At 57.8% G+C, this 16,713-nt stretch overlaps 1 protein-coding gene across 1 annotated transcript in view; it reads right to left on the reverse strand.

The window, feature by feature from the left end:
• Positions 1-5,197: 5,197 nt before the first annotated feature.
• The window catches only part of TMCC2 (transmembrane and coiled-coil domain family 2), a 38,517-nt gene continuing 27,001 nt past the window's right edge, over positions 5,198-16,713 (reverse strand). Inside the window, 3 exon segments of the mRNA XM_032422370.1 lie at positions 5,198-6,790; positions 7,322-7,457; positions 8,930-9,870. Coding sequence (XP_032278261.1) covers positions 6,479-6,790; positions 7,322-7,457; positions 8,930-9,870 — 1,389 coding nt within the window. The 3' untranslated portion in view covers positions 5,198-6,478.

Here is a 16,713-nt window from a genome sequence, read left to right on the forward strand (position 1 = left end):
CTTACAGCTGTCAAGCAGAGAGGAGAACCCTGGTATCTCTTTCATCTGTAGCCCCACCCCTGGGGGAGGGCGAGAGGGAGGCCAGGATGCCCCAAGGAGCCCACCAGGCTCCTCTCACTCCCCTGAGACACCTGGGCTCCCCCTCGCCACCCCCCCAGCCTGAGCATCCAGCAGTGAGGACCCCTGTGGTGGTTAGAACGTGGGCCTTGAGGGCGCCTGGCTGGCTGAGTCGATAGAGCATGCCCCTCTTGATCTCGTGGTTGTGAGTTCAAGCCCCACATTGGGCGTGAAGCCGACTTTAAAAAAAAAGAAAAAGAAAAAAAAGAACCTGGGTCGCGGACCTCTCGTTGCTCTGTCTGACTGCTCTGTCAGCACATGGTGCTGCTCACAGACCTCAGCCAAGCCAAGCCTCCCCTCCACACTGTAGGGGCCTGACCTTGAGTTAGGTTCATGCAGGGACACCTCTTTGGATCTTCCCAGAGACTCATTAGCGACATCAACCTCTCCATCCTAAGTTCTCCATTTGTGTAGCCTTGGGGACACTGAGGCCCCAGAGAGGTTCCATGACCTGCTTGGTATCACACAGCATAGCTGAGTGTTAGCCCCCAAGCCCCAGAAGTTCTGGGGTGGGCGTTTCCTTTCCTCTCTGAAAGCTGTCCTCATTCCTGCTCCTTCCCAGTGCAGTGGACTAAGAAAGCCCCTCCCCAGCAACCCACCCTCCGGGGTGTTGGCTGGGCAGCCCTGATGCCTGAACCACATATTCCTTCCCCATGGAATGATGCCTTCTACCTGGCCTGCAAACCCGGGACATGACCCAAGGCCCCTGCTGTAGGACACTCACCCTTCTTGCCTCTTACCCATCCTGCAATGCTCTGAGAAACCTCTAAAGCTCTCCATCAGACTGATGCACTCTCTCCCGGGACCGCCCACCCCAGCCCTGGCTCCAGCATTTACCTCTGCCTTCCCTTGTTTCGGAGGGTGTGTGTGTGTGTGTGTGTGTGTGTGTGTGTCCGTCCACTAGGCTGTGAGCTCCATGAGGGCAGGGACCATGTCTTACTTTACTTACTGCTCTGAATCGTGTTTCTGAAATTTAACTGAACCTAAGGTGGGGTGGTTTGGAGGCCACACACCTGGACCCTCGGCCACTGAACTATGATGAGAGTTCCAAGACTAGCAGAGGAGGAAGAGGAAGGAGAGGAAGGAAGGAGTCCGCCTTTCAGCCCCTTTCTCCTAAGCAACCATGTTGCATCTCTCAGGTCTTCCCATCTGCGGCCCCACCTGGCTGAGAAGATGAGGAAGAAGGTCCAGCCGGAGACACGTAACAGGTCTGTGTTGGTGACTTGTCTCTCGCATGAGTTCATTTAATGCCCAGTTTCATGGGAAACCCTCTTCTCCTCACCTCCACAGAGCTGGGGACCCAAGAGGGTGGGAACGAGCCAACTCAGCCTTCCTGCAGGAGACCAGAGAGCAGACCCCCAGACCAGCCAGAGAGACCCAGATCTTTCTGAACCATTTACCTCAGGCTCGTCTCTGTGAGCTGAAATTGCTGCAAGCACAACCAAAGGGGGGCGCCTGGGCGGCTCAGTTGGTTAAGCATCTGCCTTCAGCTCAGGTCATGATCCCGGGGTCCTGGGATCAAGCCCCGCATCGGGCTCCCTGCTCAGCGGGGAGCCTGCTTCTCCCCTCTCCTTCTGCCTGCCGCTCTGCCAGCTTGTGTTCCCTCTCTCTCTCTCTCTCTGTCAAATAAATAAATAAAATCTAAAAAAAAAGGACAACCAAAGGAAGGCAACCAAAGAGCCTTTAGCTGGAAGGTACATGGGCAGCAGAGCCCAGGCACCTGATCAGACTTCAGGGAATCTCCTCTGGGTGCTTTTGGAAGCAGAGCCAGCTGGGTGGGTAACTGCCTGGAGGCTGGCACACAGCGGAGGGGACCTGTCCAGCACCGCCGCTGGGGCCAGGCTCCCTCATCTGGACAGCTGGCCTTGGGAGAGGGGAATCAAAGGCCAGGGATGGGCTGCCGGGGAGGGAGAGTCGCTCCTGGGAGGGGCTGAGTGTGGGAGGCAGGGCCGCCATCTCCAGCCTAGACTGCCCTTCTGGCTGACTCAGGTCCTGCCTGCAGGTCTGGATGTGCTGGGGCAAGTCCCAGCCTCCCCGCCATCCCTGCGAGCCGTGCCAGCACACTGGGTGGGGGCCCAGGTGCCTCCTTCCATTTTCATTCGGAGCTTGGCTACAGCCCGTCCAGCTGAGGGGTCACTGCTGGCCACTTTTTCAAGTCCTGCCCAGCGCTGCCCACAAGGAGGTCAGAGCCCTGCCTGGGGGCCCCAGATGGCCCAGCAGCGGCCTTACAAGTATCTCCCCTAGGGCAGATCTGGGGGTGGCCTGGGACAGGCACCCACATCGGACGTCTCCTCTGAGCCTCACAGAAGTCCTGCCACTCGGGTAGCACAAGCATCATCACATTTCAGATGAGGAAACTGAGGTCCATGACCTCACAGACAGGGAGTGGCTGAGTCTCCACTCAAACCTGGGCCTCTGGATGCTGATTCCGGAGCCCCCCTCGGGCTGGAGGAGGGAGGGCCCTGCATACTCGTATACTCATAGGACCGGGTGGCCACAGCAGCTGGCCTGGGCCAAGCGGACCTCATCCCGTCCTCCCTCAAGCTGGGGCCTGACCCCTTGGGACTGGGCCAGGTTTGTCCATAAGACTTAGGTGAAAGGCCTCTGGAATAAGAAGGTCCTCGGCTCCCGGGAAAGGGGAGCTGTGAGGGCCTCTCCTGGGCTGTCGGGGATCAGAGGCCGACTCCCCGAGTCACCCTCAGCCTTGAAGTTTTCTGCAGGGTCTACCTTTCACTTCCTGGGCAACTCTTCCGCCCTTGAACGTCCCCTGGGGTCAGGAACGAAGAGGAATTACAGCTGCCTTGAGTTAGTCTCTGACCATATTCTAGGTGCTGGTTACAGCCTCGAGGTGCAGAATGTCGTCTCTCTTGTACCCCAGACCCGCGAGCCCACACTCCTAGCGGTGGGTGAGGAGACGCCTCTGAGGGCAGCTAGAGCCTTGTCTGGGGTGAGTGACGGTGCTGAGATTTGAGCCCAGGGTTGGCAGGCCCCAAAGCCCACGCTCTAATACTGGGATCTGAACTTCACTTCACGGCCCCCGCTCTGATGGGGGAATGAAGCCTGCCATGAGGATCCTTCCAGGTGCCCCAGCTCCCGCTCCCTCTTCTCCCACCCCTGTAGCCCCAGGTCTCTCCTTCTGTCCCCTCCCTCCCCACCCTAGAATCACCCCAAGAAAACTGTAGTAACCTGGAGCAGCGAGGGGTGAGTCACCTGCCTCCGCCGGTTGGCTGGCAGAGGGCTCGGTGTCTGCCAGGGCCCCTGCCGCCGCTGGATCTTTCCGCCGGGCCAGCTCTGCGCAAGCACGGCCAACAGTGCGGCTCCTGCCGGCCGCCTGCGTGCCCAGCACCGGCCAGCGCGAACGCCAGCGCCAGGCCAAGATGCGCTCTCAACTGCCCCCAGCAGGGGCTGCACACGGCCTGGCTGAGCCCCCCAGGCCCCCACGGGTGGCGCTAGGGCTCGCAGGACAGAGCCCCTGGGAAGGAGCCTGGCTCTGTCGATCCTGCAGTCTGAAGGAGGATGGTCCCCTGCAGAGCAGGCCACCCCGGGAACCCGCGGTGGGAGAAGGAGGCAGGTGTGGAGTGGGGACAATTCACCCCCTTTTTACAGAGGGAAGGAGAGGCTCAGACACAAGCAAGGAAGTGTCGGTGACCATTGGAGGAACAAAACCCCACTCCCAGTCAGGGCAGAGCAGGGCTTTACTAGATGCCTCCCCTGTCAACTGAGGCCTGGGTGGCTCCCTCCTTTCTGCAGATGACTCTGTGGCTGGGGCTGATCTGTCCCCTTTTCTTGGACTTGTCACTTTGCAGCTTCAGTTATCAGCTGAGAATGACCCCTGCCCTCCCTCCTTCCCTCCTCCCTTTTAGTGCAGACTGGGGTTGGCAGGGACATTTAAGAGCCAATGCAGGGTGTGTGGGGGGGAACGGGAGGGGGGGGAAAGCACCTGACCTTGGGGAGGAATGTGGGAAATGTCTGCAGCCTGGAGCAGCCACCCCCCACCTGGGGCCCAGGAATGCGGCCCCCAAGGGAGGTGTGTGTGTGTGGTTGGAAGAGAAGGGGGTGCAGGGCCCAGGAGTGCCGAAGTGTGGGGTGGCCCCATAAGGTCCCCTGCTGAGGCTCCTACATGGTTACAGAGGGTGAGGATGAACTAATTCTGCCCTCCAGGGGGCGCCAGCACGCCACTCTCTCGGACCCGCTTAGGGAGTGGTCCCTGACTCCTAGGCCCCCTCAAGCCCAGGGCCACAGATGCAGCTGCAACTTGTGATTTCTCAGGCCCACAGCAGCACAGAACGTCAGAGCCCTTTGAAACCAGCAGCTACCACATCCATCCCCCATTACAGATGTGGGAACTGAGGCCCGAGAGGGGATAGGAAATCGGCCAAAGGTGCGCTAATTATGGGCCAGGACCCTGGGCTGGGTGCCTTCCCCACACCCCCTCCTGCACCCGGCTCCCTCCTCTCACTAGGAAGATTTGGGTGGCACCCCCACCCCCCTCCACACACACACAAGGTCCTACAGGGTTCCTGCGGGGAATCCAGTGCCTTCTGTGAGTGCCCTGGACTGCCAGGGCCAGGAGCTGCACCCACAGGGCGGAGACTGGGGGCCCAGCCTCCGTGCTCAAAGCCTCACCGCAGCTCCTGGTGAGCAGGTGATCTGTGCTCTGGCTGGACGGTGGGATAAGGTCCGGGTAACTCCGGCAGATGCCCCTCCTTGGGACTGCACCCGGAGACAAGGGTGAGTAAGGGCTCTGCTGCCCTCTCGTGGCCACACGCGGGGCCTGCCTGGTGCTGTCCGCGCCTCGGGCATCTCTCTCCCAATCCCCTCCCCCTGGAAGGGGCTCCTGGCGGCCGGATGGGCTGGCATCGGCTCGCTTCCCTACCCTACCGCCGAGGCCACAGCTTTGGCTGCACAAAGCAGGACGGGAAGGGTGCATGATGGTTTGTTCAGTGGTGGATCCTGGAAGAAGGCGGCCTCGGGCCAACAGGGGAGGCCCAGTCTGTTACCCAGAATGCCTGGGTGTGGGGAGAGACCTGGTGGTTTCCACAGCGATGGCCCCATCAACCGACACTAGACAGGATGCTTTGAAAACTTAGAGGATATTTATTTTTCAGGAAGGTCCACCACAGCTGACGGGCACTACCGTCCACCGCTCCAGGGGATTTCTCTTTCGCTTTGCGAGAAATGCCCTCTCTTCTTGGAAGTGCCCGTGGGAAGGCTGGGATGTGAAGAGAAACCATACACAACACTCCAGAGCCTTAAAAAAATAAAGCAACAAACAACCTCCTCCACACAAATACACACATACAAAATAAATAAATGTATAAAAGAGAGGCTACGCTCCTCCCATCCTGGCCGAGGGGCTACTTTGGGAGAGTGGGGCTGGGTGGCTCTGTCCCCTTTCCCCCAGCCAGGATTATCCAGAGGCGAAATGGTATGGAAATGCCAGACAGCCGAGAACAAGCCGAGAACAAGCCCTGGCTTCCGGGAGAGGACCGGGCAGGCCGTCTCCCCGGAGCTCAGTGGGGGTAAGGTAACAAAGGAACAAATAAATAAATAAATAAATAGAACCCACTGTGCTCCCAGAGGCCTAAGGGCTTAGACTGAGGCTCGAGGCCCCCGGGGCCTGTTTCCCTGAAAGGAGCAGATCCAGGGACAGGCAGAAAGAATCACAGGGAAAACACAAGTCCAAAGCCACACCCCACCTGGCCGCCAGAGCCTGCATCCTTCATACCCTGGGAAAGGCCTGGCCCAGAAGTGAGCCTCAAACCAGCTCTGGAAGGAGGGGTGGACGGCGCCTACTCTCTGGCCCAGCAGGTGCCCAGAGGGTGGAGGGCCCTACCCTCTCTCCCTGGCATTCTCTGAGGCCAGCAGAACCCCTTCCCCACCCCCACCCTTGCCCTCTGACCTCTACCCTGGCCATCTCTGTAGGAGGGAACTGTCGAGCCTCCAGGTTGGGCTCTTCCCTGGAAGGGAGAAGGGCTGGGGCCTGGCCCTCTCCTGCTCCTATTCTTATTGGCCTTCCTGACTTGCCGCATCCTGAGTCAGCTGGGAGAAGTCCTGGTGTGACTAAATAATCCGGAACAGTCCATCCTGGTGTCCTCCTCTGCTCCCTTTGGCCACAGATGTCCCCACCGTCTCCGGTTGGGGCTGCCCTCGAAGCTCCCTTCAGAACATCGGGGGGAAGGCGTCAGACAGAAACGAGAACAGAAAAGGGGGCAGGAGCTGCTAGAATGGACAGTTTGGGCAAGAGGCCAAACGAGACACACGAAGAAGTTCCAGGGACTCAGGAATGCCCAGGTCCCTCCTGGAGAAGCGCAGGCACCCTGGGGCCCGGGAGAGCACGGGGCGGGGGCGGGCTGGCCGCTCAGCTGGGCAGCAGCACGTGCTCCAGGAGGTAGCTGAGGGAGTCCCAGTGCTTCCAGACGAGGAAGAGGACGAGGACCAGGAGGGCGGTGCTGGTGATGCGCAGGCGCGTCTTCATGAGGGGCGTGATGAAGTTGGCGATGGTGGACACGAACACCAGGAGCACGGCCATGAGCGCCAGGATCACGTTGATGAGCTTGCCCAGCAGCGCCCGCGCGTTGGCGTTCTCCACGCCCTCCAGCTGAACGACCTGCTGCTGCTGCTGCTGCAGCTCCAGCTTGGTGACCCGGGTCAGGCAGGACTCCACGGCCTCCTGCAGGGGGCGCACGCGGGGGCTCAGGGAGCGCGGCCCTCCCCGCCCGGGGCTGCACCCTACTGCCCCCCGGAGAAGGGGAGCACGCCCGGCGGGGGGAGAGGCTGATCGGCTGCAGCAGGCGGCAGGCCTTTGATTACAACTATCTGGGGACGATGGCAGGAAACAGGAGTGGGGTGCGTGCATGTGCGTGCACGTGTGCGTGTGTGTGCAGGAGACACAACTGGCCCAATCCCCGGGCACTCCCTCTCCAGGCAGTCTGGAGCCTGGAAATCCCAACTACTCATTGGCGAGGCTGCCATCAAAGAGCTGGGGGCATGGGAGGCCCTGGCCCATCGGCTCGCACAAATCCGGCCTCGGGCCTGCCCCGCCCCGCGCTGCCCTCCGCGTGCCCATCTGCCCCGCCACTGGAGCAGCCTGTGCCCATCATCCCCCCTTGGTGGGGCCCTCCCCCTCCGGCGGCTACCAGCTCTCCCTGCACGTCCGGGCCCCCCCACCGCCTCAGCCCCGAGGGTCAGGCTCGGGTCGCACCTGGATGTCCCGGGCCCTCTCGTAGGACTGGTAGGCCACCTTCTCCTCCATGCTAGCCAGCTCCTGTTTCAGGTTGGTCATCTCATTCTGGTGAAGCTCCGTCAGGTCATTGAGCTGCTCCTCCAGCCTCTCGTACCTGGCCGAGGGACAAGGTGTGACAGCAGTCCTGGCCCCTCACCTCCCTTCTCTCCCCACGATCCATTTCATTCCGCCACCCACCCAGCGTGTTCAGCCCTGTTCCAATTTTAACAGCAAGGACAATGGAAGTTACTATAGACACAGCCCTGCTTCCATGTAGACACCGGGCCAGGACTTCATGCACATTATCTTGTAGGCTCCCTGCCACCCTCAACCCCACAAGACAAGTACCAATGTCATCCCATTTTACAGATAAGACTGAGACACAGAGAGGTGAAGGAACCTGCCGAAGATCACAGCGCTCATGAATGGAGGAGTCAGGGACTAACGGACTTCAACCGGAGCCCGTGAGCCCTGGACTAAGACGCTGTCCTGGGCACCAGGGACACGGCGGGACAGACACACGATCCCTGCTCTGCAGGCACGCAATCTCCAAACACACACAGCGTGGGCTAGTTAGTTTTCAGGCAGGGTTTCCCCTCGATTTCCCAAACCTTCTTCATGTATATATATATATATATATATATATAAAGAAGATAAAAGAAAAGTGCTAATTAAGGAAAAGATGGCCAAGAATCCCAGGGAGCGAGTGCCAAGTGCCACGCAAGAGGCACCGAGCACAAGGGCGGAGTGGGCAGAGGGGAAGGAGGGACCGGAGACTCCAGCGTCAGCCAAAGGTTTAAACTGAGCATGCCAGATGTTTACATACTTTGACTTTACATGTTTGGACTCATTTAACCTTCATGAACCCTCAGAGTAAGGATTCATGTTATTCCCGCTGCACAGACAAGGAGACCAGGTGTGGAGAGCATAAGTATTTTGCTCAAGGTAAATAGTAGAGTAGAGCTGGGCGGGGGGTGGGGAGGTGCAGGGGGGCAGGGAGGACGCCTGGGTGGCTCAGTCGGTTAAGCGTTTGCCTTTGGCTCAGGTCATGATCCCAGGGTCCTGGGATCGAGCCCTGCGTCAGGCTCCCTGCTCAGTGGGGAGCCTGCTTCTCCCTCTCCCTCTGCCTGCCACTCCCCCTGCTTGTGCTCTCTCTCTCTCTCTTCAATGAATAAAATCTTTAAAAAAAAAAAAAAAAGAAAGAAAAGAATAGACCTGGGGTTTAAACGCAGATAACCTGGCTCCAGAGTCAGTGCTCTTAATCTTTCCAGATGAGAGGCCACATAGCTGGTGCCTGCCTCAGTTTCCCCTCCTGTACACGGACCCCATAACCATCAAGGAGGGGACGCTCAGCGCTCCTAAGACTGGCAGCGCTTTCTCCCCACACACAGGGCCCATAACCCTATCTTCCAGAGGCTCTGACCAGATTGGAGGAAGCCTCCCAGGGCCTTCCCAGGGCCTCTTCTGGCTCCTTCCAGCAGCCTGGGACCTTCCTACGTGCACGTCCGTCTGCCTCCGCCACCCGGAGTCTGCAGACTGGTGCCCATCACCGAAGGCCAGGGCCCCGCGGGCGGGGGCGGCGCCTACCTGTAGCGCTCCTCCTGCAGACACTGGGTCATGTAGGTGTAGTCCCTCTGCAGCTGAGCCTTCAGGTCCTCCATCGAGTCCTCCAGGTGGGACTGTCCGTCCTTGATGTCCCGCAGCTCCTCCAGCAGAGCGTCCAGGTTGCCGGGGGCCCCATACAGCGCGTTCAACTTGGGGCTCCCCAGCGCCCCTGCCGGCCCGGCCCCGGAGTTGCTGCCCGCCCCGGCCGAACTGGCACTGGCGCTAGAACACTCGTCGTCGCTGCCGTACTTGGGGCTGGACACCAGGGTGGCACTGCCGCTCAGCGCCCGGGCCGCCTCCTCGGGGGGCCCATCCTCCAGAGGGTCCTTCAGGTGGGCAATGTTGTCGGCGCTGCCAAACTTGTTGCGGATGAGGCTGGCAAACTCGCGGGGCTTGGACACCACGGCGGTGTGGGTGGCCTGCGAGAGGCCCGAGAGGCTGCCCTTGACGCCCTCCACCACGCCACCCCCGAAGCCACTGATGCCTGCGCGCACGTTGGCGCCCACGTCCTTCAGGCCCTGCTGCATGTCCCGCAGCACGTCCTTGGGCTGCCGCGAGGGCCCGTTCTGCTCAATCTCCTTCAGGCGCCGGCGGTAGTGCTCCAGCTTCTTGTGCAGCTGCGCGATGGTCTGCGCCGACTTCTGGTTCTTCTTCTCGAACACCTGCTTGATGCGCGAAGCCTGCTGCTTGTCCGCGTTGTTGGCCAGCTTCAGGTACTCGGCCACGTTGTCGTCCCGCGCCTCCTGCTCGATCTTGATCTGCTCGGTGATCTTCAGGATCTTCTGATGCAGGTGGTCAATGGCAGCCTTGGTCCGCTGGGGGTCCGGGGCCCCGTCTGGCACGTCCAGGCTGATGGGGCCATCGGTGTCACCGTGGCCGGGGCCGCCGGGGAGGCTCAGGGCCGCCGGGTCTCCCTTGTCGACCTGGGGAGAAGGCAAGCAGGGCAAGCATGGGTAAATCACGAAACCATGGCAGGGGACACAGCGGGAATCTCTCGTGTGTCCCTGGACACCCCCGGACTTGGTTGCTCTACCTGGAGGACATATGCAGGATGAACAGGAAGCTTCAGGGCAAGAGTCCAAAATAACAACATAGTATTCCTTTTACAGCTACCATTTTTTAAAAAAAGATTTTATCTCTAAGTAATCTCTGCACCCAACGTGGGGCTTGAACCCACAGCTCTCATATCAAGAGTGGCATGCATGCTCCACGGATCAAGCCGGCCAGGTGCCCCTATAGCGGCCATATTTGAAGGGCTCTCGCGTCTGTGATCTACCTAAGCCTCACAACATCCCTAAAGTGCAGTCTAGGCAGATCTACCCCTCCTTCGGCCCAGAGAGTTCAAGTAAGTTGCTCAGGGACACACAGTTATGGAAAGATGGAACCTCTGGCCCAGAACTCTTGTTGCTCCATCACACGGACCAAGCCGGTCTGAGGCTTCAATGGAGAATCATGGGACTGACTTGTCAGGGATGAGACAAGTTGTCCCTCTGGACCCAACCTCCCCAAAAGGCTCCTGCCTGGAGCAGGCCTCTCCCCGAGAGCTATACTCTGGCCCCACGCAGGCGCAGGAAGCCTCCCCGCCCTCCCCGCCCCGGCTTCCCTGATGCAGTTCAGCAGGTCACCGGCCTCTGCTGACACCCCTCCCAGCCCCTCCATCACCTTCCAGCTCTCTCGAGTCGTCAGCAACCTCTTCCGCTTCATGATGGTGGGAGCACCCGGCCCTGCCCAGTCTCCCAGATGCGGGAGAAGAGCACAGCCCCACCCGCCCTGTGGGCCAGGGCCTGGTGACTCAGGTCCCAGAAGCAACCCCCGGGGCCAAGGGCAGCAGGGGCTGGTCCGGGGGCCTGAGGGCAGCAGGGCCCAGCTCAGAGGGGGTGAATGTGCAGGAAGGAGAAGACAGCCCCTTTCCACACCAGCAGGCAGGCTTCCCAAGTGCATTAGGATGGCACAGAGGAGGAGAGAGGCTGAGAAAAGATGGGGGCGGTAGGGAGAAAGGAAAGAGAGGTCACAGGAGATAGGAAAGATGGGAAACCCAGGGTCAGATGAACGCGGGCGGGCCTGGAGTCCTGCTCTCCCAGGGCCGGCTCCCCCTCGGCTGCTGGAGGATCTCTCTGTCCGCAGCTGGGTCCCCAGTGTCTTATCGCCATGCAAGAACGGAAGCGGCAGGAAATGGCTCAACCCCATGTATTTTTACACACAGCAACCCCCAGGACGGTCGGGTCGGATCATTCGCTCTTCGTGTGTGTGGGGCGGGATGAGGTATGTGTGGGGGAAGGGGTTAAATACGAAGAGAGTGGCCCGGTCACACACACACACCGGAACCGGAAGCAGCCTGTGCCAATTACAGGCAGAAGTCACTGCACTCGGCTTCTGCCGAGGTGCAAAGTTATTGGAAAACACTACTGAAAACAAAAGCCCTGCCAAAAATCAGGGGCGGGTGGCTCCTCTGTGGGCTTCCTCTGGGGCCTTTTCAGGTCACAGCGTCACTGGGGATGCTGGGGACCACGCCGATCCCTTTTCCAATTTCTCCTCTTACATTTGCTTTGGGTCTCCCTTGGTGTCTCCTGGCCCTCCCCCTCCAGGTGCTCAGACCTCCAGAAGCCTGGCTTCTCAGATTTTCTGACCTTGTATACCAGAGGAGGCAATTCCACAGTCTCCTTTAAATGATCTGTCCCAAGGTCTAACTGTCACACCAGTCCGACTTAAAACCCCATCCTGCAGTTAAACCCCTTCCGCCTGTGCTATTCCTTCAGTGAAGACAAACAGCCTGCCTCTCCATTGTCCTGACCCTCAGTATCCCCACCTGAGAAATGGGATAATCCTGCCTATTCTCAGGTCTTTGTGAGGATTACACAAGATGATGTCTAGCAAGCACTTAGCCCAGTGCGGCGCATACAGAAGGCACTCATAAATGCTGTCTGAATCTAGGCAGCATAATTTGGGGTGGGGCAGGGTGGGGGAATGAAGTTTAATTAAGAGATTATACAAATCAATTCACTCAATATTGATACTACAGCATAAATATTGCAATACGAAAAATTAAGTTCTCTAGGAACACATGACTTTTTTTTTTTCTTAAGAGAGGAGAGCACATGTAAGCCAGTGGAGGGGGCGGGAGGGAGGGGCAGAGAGAGAATCTGAAGCAGGCTCCATGCCCAGCACGGAGCCCAACACAGAGCTTGATCCCACGACCCTGTGATCATGACCCGAGCCAAAATCAAGAGTCACACACTCAACCGACTGAGCCACCCAGGCGCCCCTAGGAAGACATGACTTTTAGGATTAAAAGTCCTCTGCTAAGGCCACTGTGCTTCCAAAGAGGTTCAATTCTCCTTCCCCCTCTTTGTGGGAGAAAAAAACATCCAAAAAGTGAGTTTTGGGTCTGGCTGAAGCCCGGCTTGATGCTGAGCGCCAGGCGGTTCGCTGTCTCTATGAGGAGCAGGGCATCTGTTGCAGGGACTGGGAGGGGTGCGGGAGGAGCTAACGAGACAGCGATGCCGTGAAGAGTAGAAGGGCTTTAGGACTCCGAGGGTGTATAAAATAGCAACTCTCCCCCTACCTTGGCCTTACTCCGGCAGCTTGGTGTGTCTCGTCCCGTGATTTAGAGTCTGTCTAGCTTACAAATGGAAAAGCAGAATGCAAGCTGGCTGTGAAATCCCCATGAATGAGAGGAGAACAGACATTCCTGGGGAAATGAGCTGGAGCCTGATGATGGGCTGGAGTGGCCTGGGGCTGGGGTCCCAGCCCCCTTGCCTGCCCCTCTCCCCTGCCCTGGGGCCCAGACTCGAGCCTGGGGGTCCCGCAGCAGGATACAAGCTCCTTCCTGCCCCTCCACCGGCATCTACCACACCTGGATCCCGCTGGGTGCCTCCCGTCACAGAACACCTCCCCTCTGCCCTCCTCCCCCTTGGAGGAAGGCGCATGTTGGAGTTGGAGGAAGGTGGAGAGTTCTCCATGCTCCCCCACCCCAGCACACACCACCCCCCCATGGCAGCAGGGCCCTTTCAGGACTGAACCAAGACAGAGTGATTAAGGAACAGAAAGCCAAGGAGGTGGCAGACGGCAGGCAGGCAGAGGTACGAAGAGGGAGAATACTTTAACAAAGGAAGGCAAATTCAGGCATAAGATGACAAAACGATGACGGATGGAAAAAGCAGAAGAGGAGAAAGAGATCTGAAAAAAAAAAAAAAGCGCAAACACAAAAAACAAAAAGCACAAAGAAAAGCGATGAGACTGCAGGATTACTGACAATAGCCAAGGAGGGAAGCAGCCCCAGTGTCCACTGACTGACGAATGGATAAAGACGAGGCGGTACGTGTGTTCAGTGGACTCTCCCTCAGCCATAAGGAAGAGTGAAACCTTGCCGTTCGCAAGGACATGGACGGAGCTAGAGAATATAATGCTAAGCGAAATAAGTCAGTCAGAGGAAGACAAATACTGTATGATTTCACTCACATGTGGAATCTAAAAAAACAAAATAAATAAACAAAACCAGAAACAGACGCCTAAACACAGAGAATACACTGGTGCTCACCAGAGGGGCGGTGGGGGAGGGGTGGGTGAAACAGGTGAAGGGGACAAGAATTTAGATTTAGAACCCCGGCTCTGTCCCTCACACGCCGTGTGCCCTTGGAAGTGTCATTAACTCTTCTGGGCCTGCATTTTCTCATCTGGAAAGGGGAGGCGATTCTACCTCCCTCAAAGGGCTGTCGGGAGGATGAAATCAGACACTGAGTACAATCTCAGGGCATCCAGCAGGTGCTCAAAAACAAAAATAAATCGGCACTTCATACTCACTCGCGTGGCTGCAACGTTTAAGGGGAAAATAACAAGTGTTGGGGAGGATGCGGAGAAACTAGAGCCCTCGCACCTGCTGGTGGGAATGGAAAGAGGTGCAGCCGCTGCGGGAAGCAGTTTGGGGGGTCCCTCAGTAAGTTAAACACTGGTCTGCCGTATGATCCCCCAATTCCACTCCTGGGTCTACACCCAGGGGAATTAAAAATGAGCGTTCGGGGCGCCTGGGTGGTGCAGTCAGTTAAGAGTCCAACTCTTGGTTTCAGCTCGGGTTGTGATCTCAGGGTCGTGAGATCGAGCCCAGCGTCTGGCCCCACACTCAGCGCGGAGTCTGCTTGAGACACTCTCTCCCTCTGCCTCCGTCCCTACCCCCTGCTCACTCTCTCTCTCTAAAATAAATAAATCTTGGGACGACTGGGTGGCTCAGTTGGTTAAGCATCTGCCTTCAGCTCAGGTCATGATCCCGGGGTCCTGGGTTGAGCCCACATCAGACTCCCTGCTCAGCGGGGAGTCTGCTTCTCCTTCTGTCCTCTGTCCCTCCCCCCTGCTCATTATCTCTGTCTCAAAAAAATAAATAAAATCTTGGGGCGCCTGGGTGGCTCAGTCGTTGGGCGTCTGCCTTTGGCTCAGGTCATTATCCCAGGGTTCTGGGATCGAGCCCCACATCAGGCTCCCTGCTCAGCAGGAAGCCTGTTTCTCCCTCTCCCACTCCCCCTGCTTGTGTCCCCTCTCTCACTGTGTCTCTCTCTGTCAAACAAATAAATAAAATCTGTAAAATAGATAAATTAAATCTTAAAAAATAATAAAATAAATATTAAAAAATTAAAATTAAAATATTTTAAAAAATAAAAATGGGTGTTTGAACAAGTGCTTATACAAAGATGCTCACAGCAGCACTTCTCACAATAGCCAAAGGGTGGACACAACTCAGATGTCCATTAGCCAGTGAATGGCCAACAAAACTGGTACATCCACACAGTGGAATACTATTTGGCCATAAAAGGAATGAAGTAGCACCGATACATACTACAATTTGGATGACTTTGAGAACATCCCACTAAGCAAGAAAAGCCAGACACAAAGGTCACATACTGAAGGATTCCATTTATGTGAAATGTCCAGAATGGTTAAATCCATAGAGACAGAGGCAGGTTAGTGGTGGTCCCAGGGGATGGGAGCAGGGGAGGAATGGGGAGTGGCTGCTTGGGGTCTGGGTTTTCTTTGGGGTGATGACCATCTTCTGGAACTAGACAGAGGTGGTGATTACAAAACCGGGATGTGGAAGGTGAGGGGTCCTCCAACCTGCTGGCTCTGGCCACAGCTCCAATTAATGTCCTATCACAGGGTGGGCCTATGGGAGGGTACCTGGGTCCTTCATCTTACTGTCTCATTTTCAACAGGGCAGAAGCTCTTTCTAACTCACTCCCAACCCCCTGTCCTAGGGCTGGGTCCAGATCGCTCAAGCCCTGGTCACTGGGGGGTAAAAAACCCCTGAGTCCCCCAGCTGGGGCATGGCAGTGAGAGGGCTAAAAGGGCATCACCTCTCCTCTCTCCAAACTGTCACAGAGCCTCATGCGGCCCAGGCCACCCAGCCCTCCATCCATGCCCTGCGGCCAGCACCACACCTGGAGTTGTGGCCCCAGCACCATGGCCTCCCCACCCCTCTCTCCTGAGGCACCTGACCCCAAGACGAATCCGTGTGCACAGGCCAGGCAAGTTCTTACAAAGGGAGAATGGTGGAGGGAGGGTCATGCTTCCTTCCACGATGCCATTCCATCCCCAGGAGGCCACGACATGCCCCCCACTCACAACAGTACCTACCGGCCAGGGCTGAGGTCATAGACCTTGTTCTAAACAGTGACTGAGATCCACGAAGTCCTGGTGAATGTTCTGGAAGAGCCAGAGATGGGACGTTGTCTCAAGTGTCCAGGGTGCAACTTTCTCTCTTCCTCTCCCTGCTTCCTGCACCTGGAAACACCCCCTCCACTTGGCCTCGCGGAGCCGTGGACTCTCCTCCCTGCCCCTTTCTGGCAACTCTGAATGAAGCCGGATTAGGCACGTTGCCAGATTATAGGAGCTCCCAGGCCCGGGCTCCTGTGGGCCTCCTGGGGCTCCCAGCTCCTCCCAGGCCTGAGCTCACGTCCTCTGTTAACCTGGGCCCAGACATGGGACAACGGCTCGCCCTCCTGCACACCAACCAGCCCAGCCGCCCGGATCCCTGAGGCCAGGAGCACACAGTACACGCTCCAGGGCCGGAAAACGTCCCGGCTTTCGTGAAGCTCTGTGCAGGGAGGGCAAGGGACCAGCTATTGTGAGATGGGGACCATGGTTCTATTTCTCCAGCAATGGACTAAATACACGAAGCATTCTTCAAGGTGAGCCATACAGACAAGCACCACTTGCAAGGAGGGTGTGCTCCACACCTGCGCTCCCAGGTTCCCATGAGATCGCAGAGGGCTCCCAGCCTGACTACCGGCCCCAGGGGACAAGAGCCCCTTCCCGGATTTACAAAGTACTACTGTTAGGGACCCGAGGGCAGGCTGACCCAGAAGATGAGGACTTTCTGTCCTAGCTCTCTGCTCGAGGATCAGAAAGCCAACACTAAGGTCACTCCTAGATGGAAAAAAAAAAAAAAAAAAAGAAGAGTAGGGAGGGGGGGAGAAGAGCCCTAGAGCTTCTATGCTTCCCTTTAGGAGAGTAGGCAGCCCCTGCCATCCTGGGACAGGTGGCCTTCAGGCTCTCTCCCAGGGTGGGAACAAGAGGGTCTGTGGGTCTGGCCAAGCAGGCTGAGATCTATGCAGGATGCTGCTCCTGAGCAGGCCTGGGCTTCCAGGGGCTAAGAGACCAGAAGGCAAGTGTGACGGGGGCCATGGGGCCCACGTGACTCAGCAGAGATGCTTCCATCTGCTGACTTCTGGCCCCAGGACGCTGATCTGAGCACCCCTCTTGGGAGGGAGAACACTCAGATT

This window comes from Phoca vitulina, unplaced genomic scaffold (assembly GCF_004348235.1).
Source record: "Phoca vitulina isolate PV1807 unplaced genomic scaffold, GSC_HSeal_1.0 scaffold26, whole genome shotgun sequence".
Taxonomy (NCBI): Eukaryota; Metazoa; Chordata; class Mammalia; order Carnivora; family Phocidae; genus Phoca; species Phoca vitulina.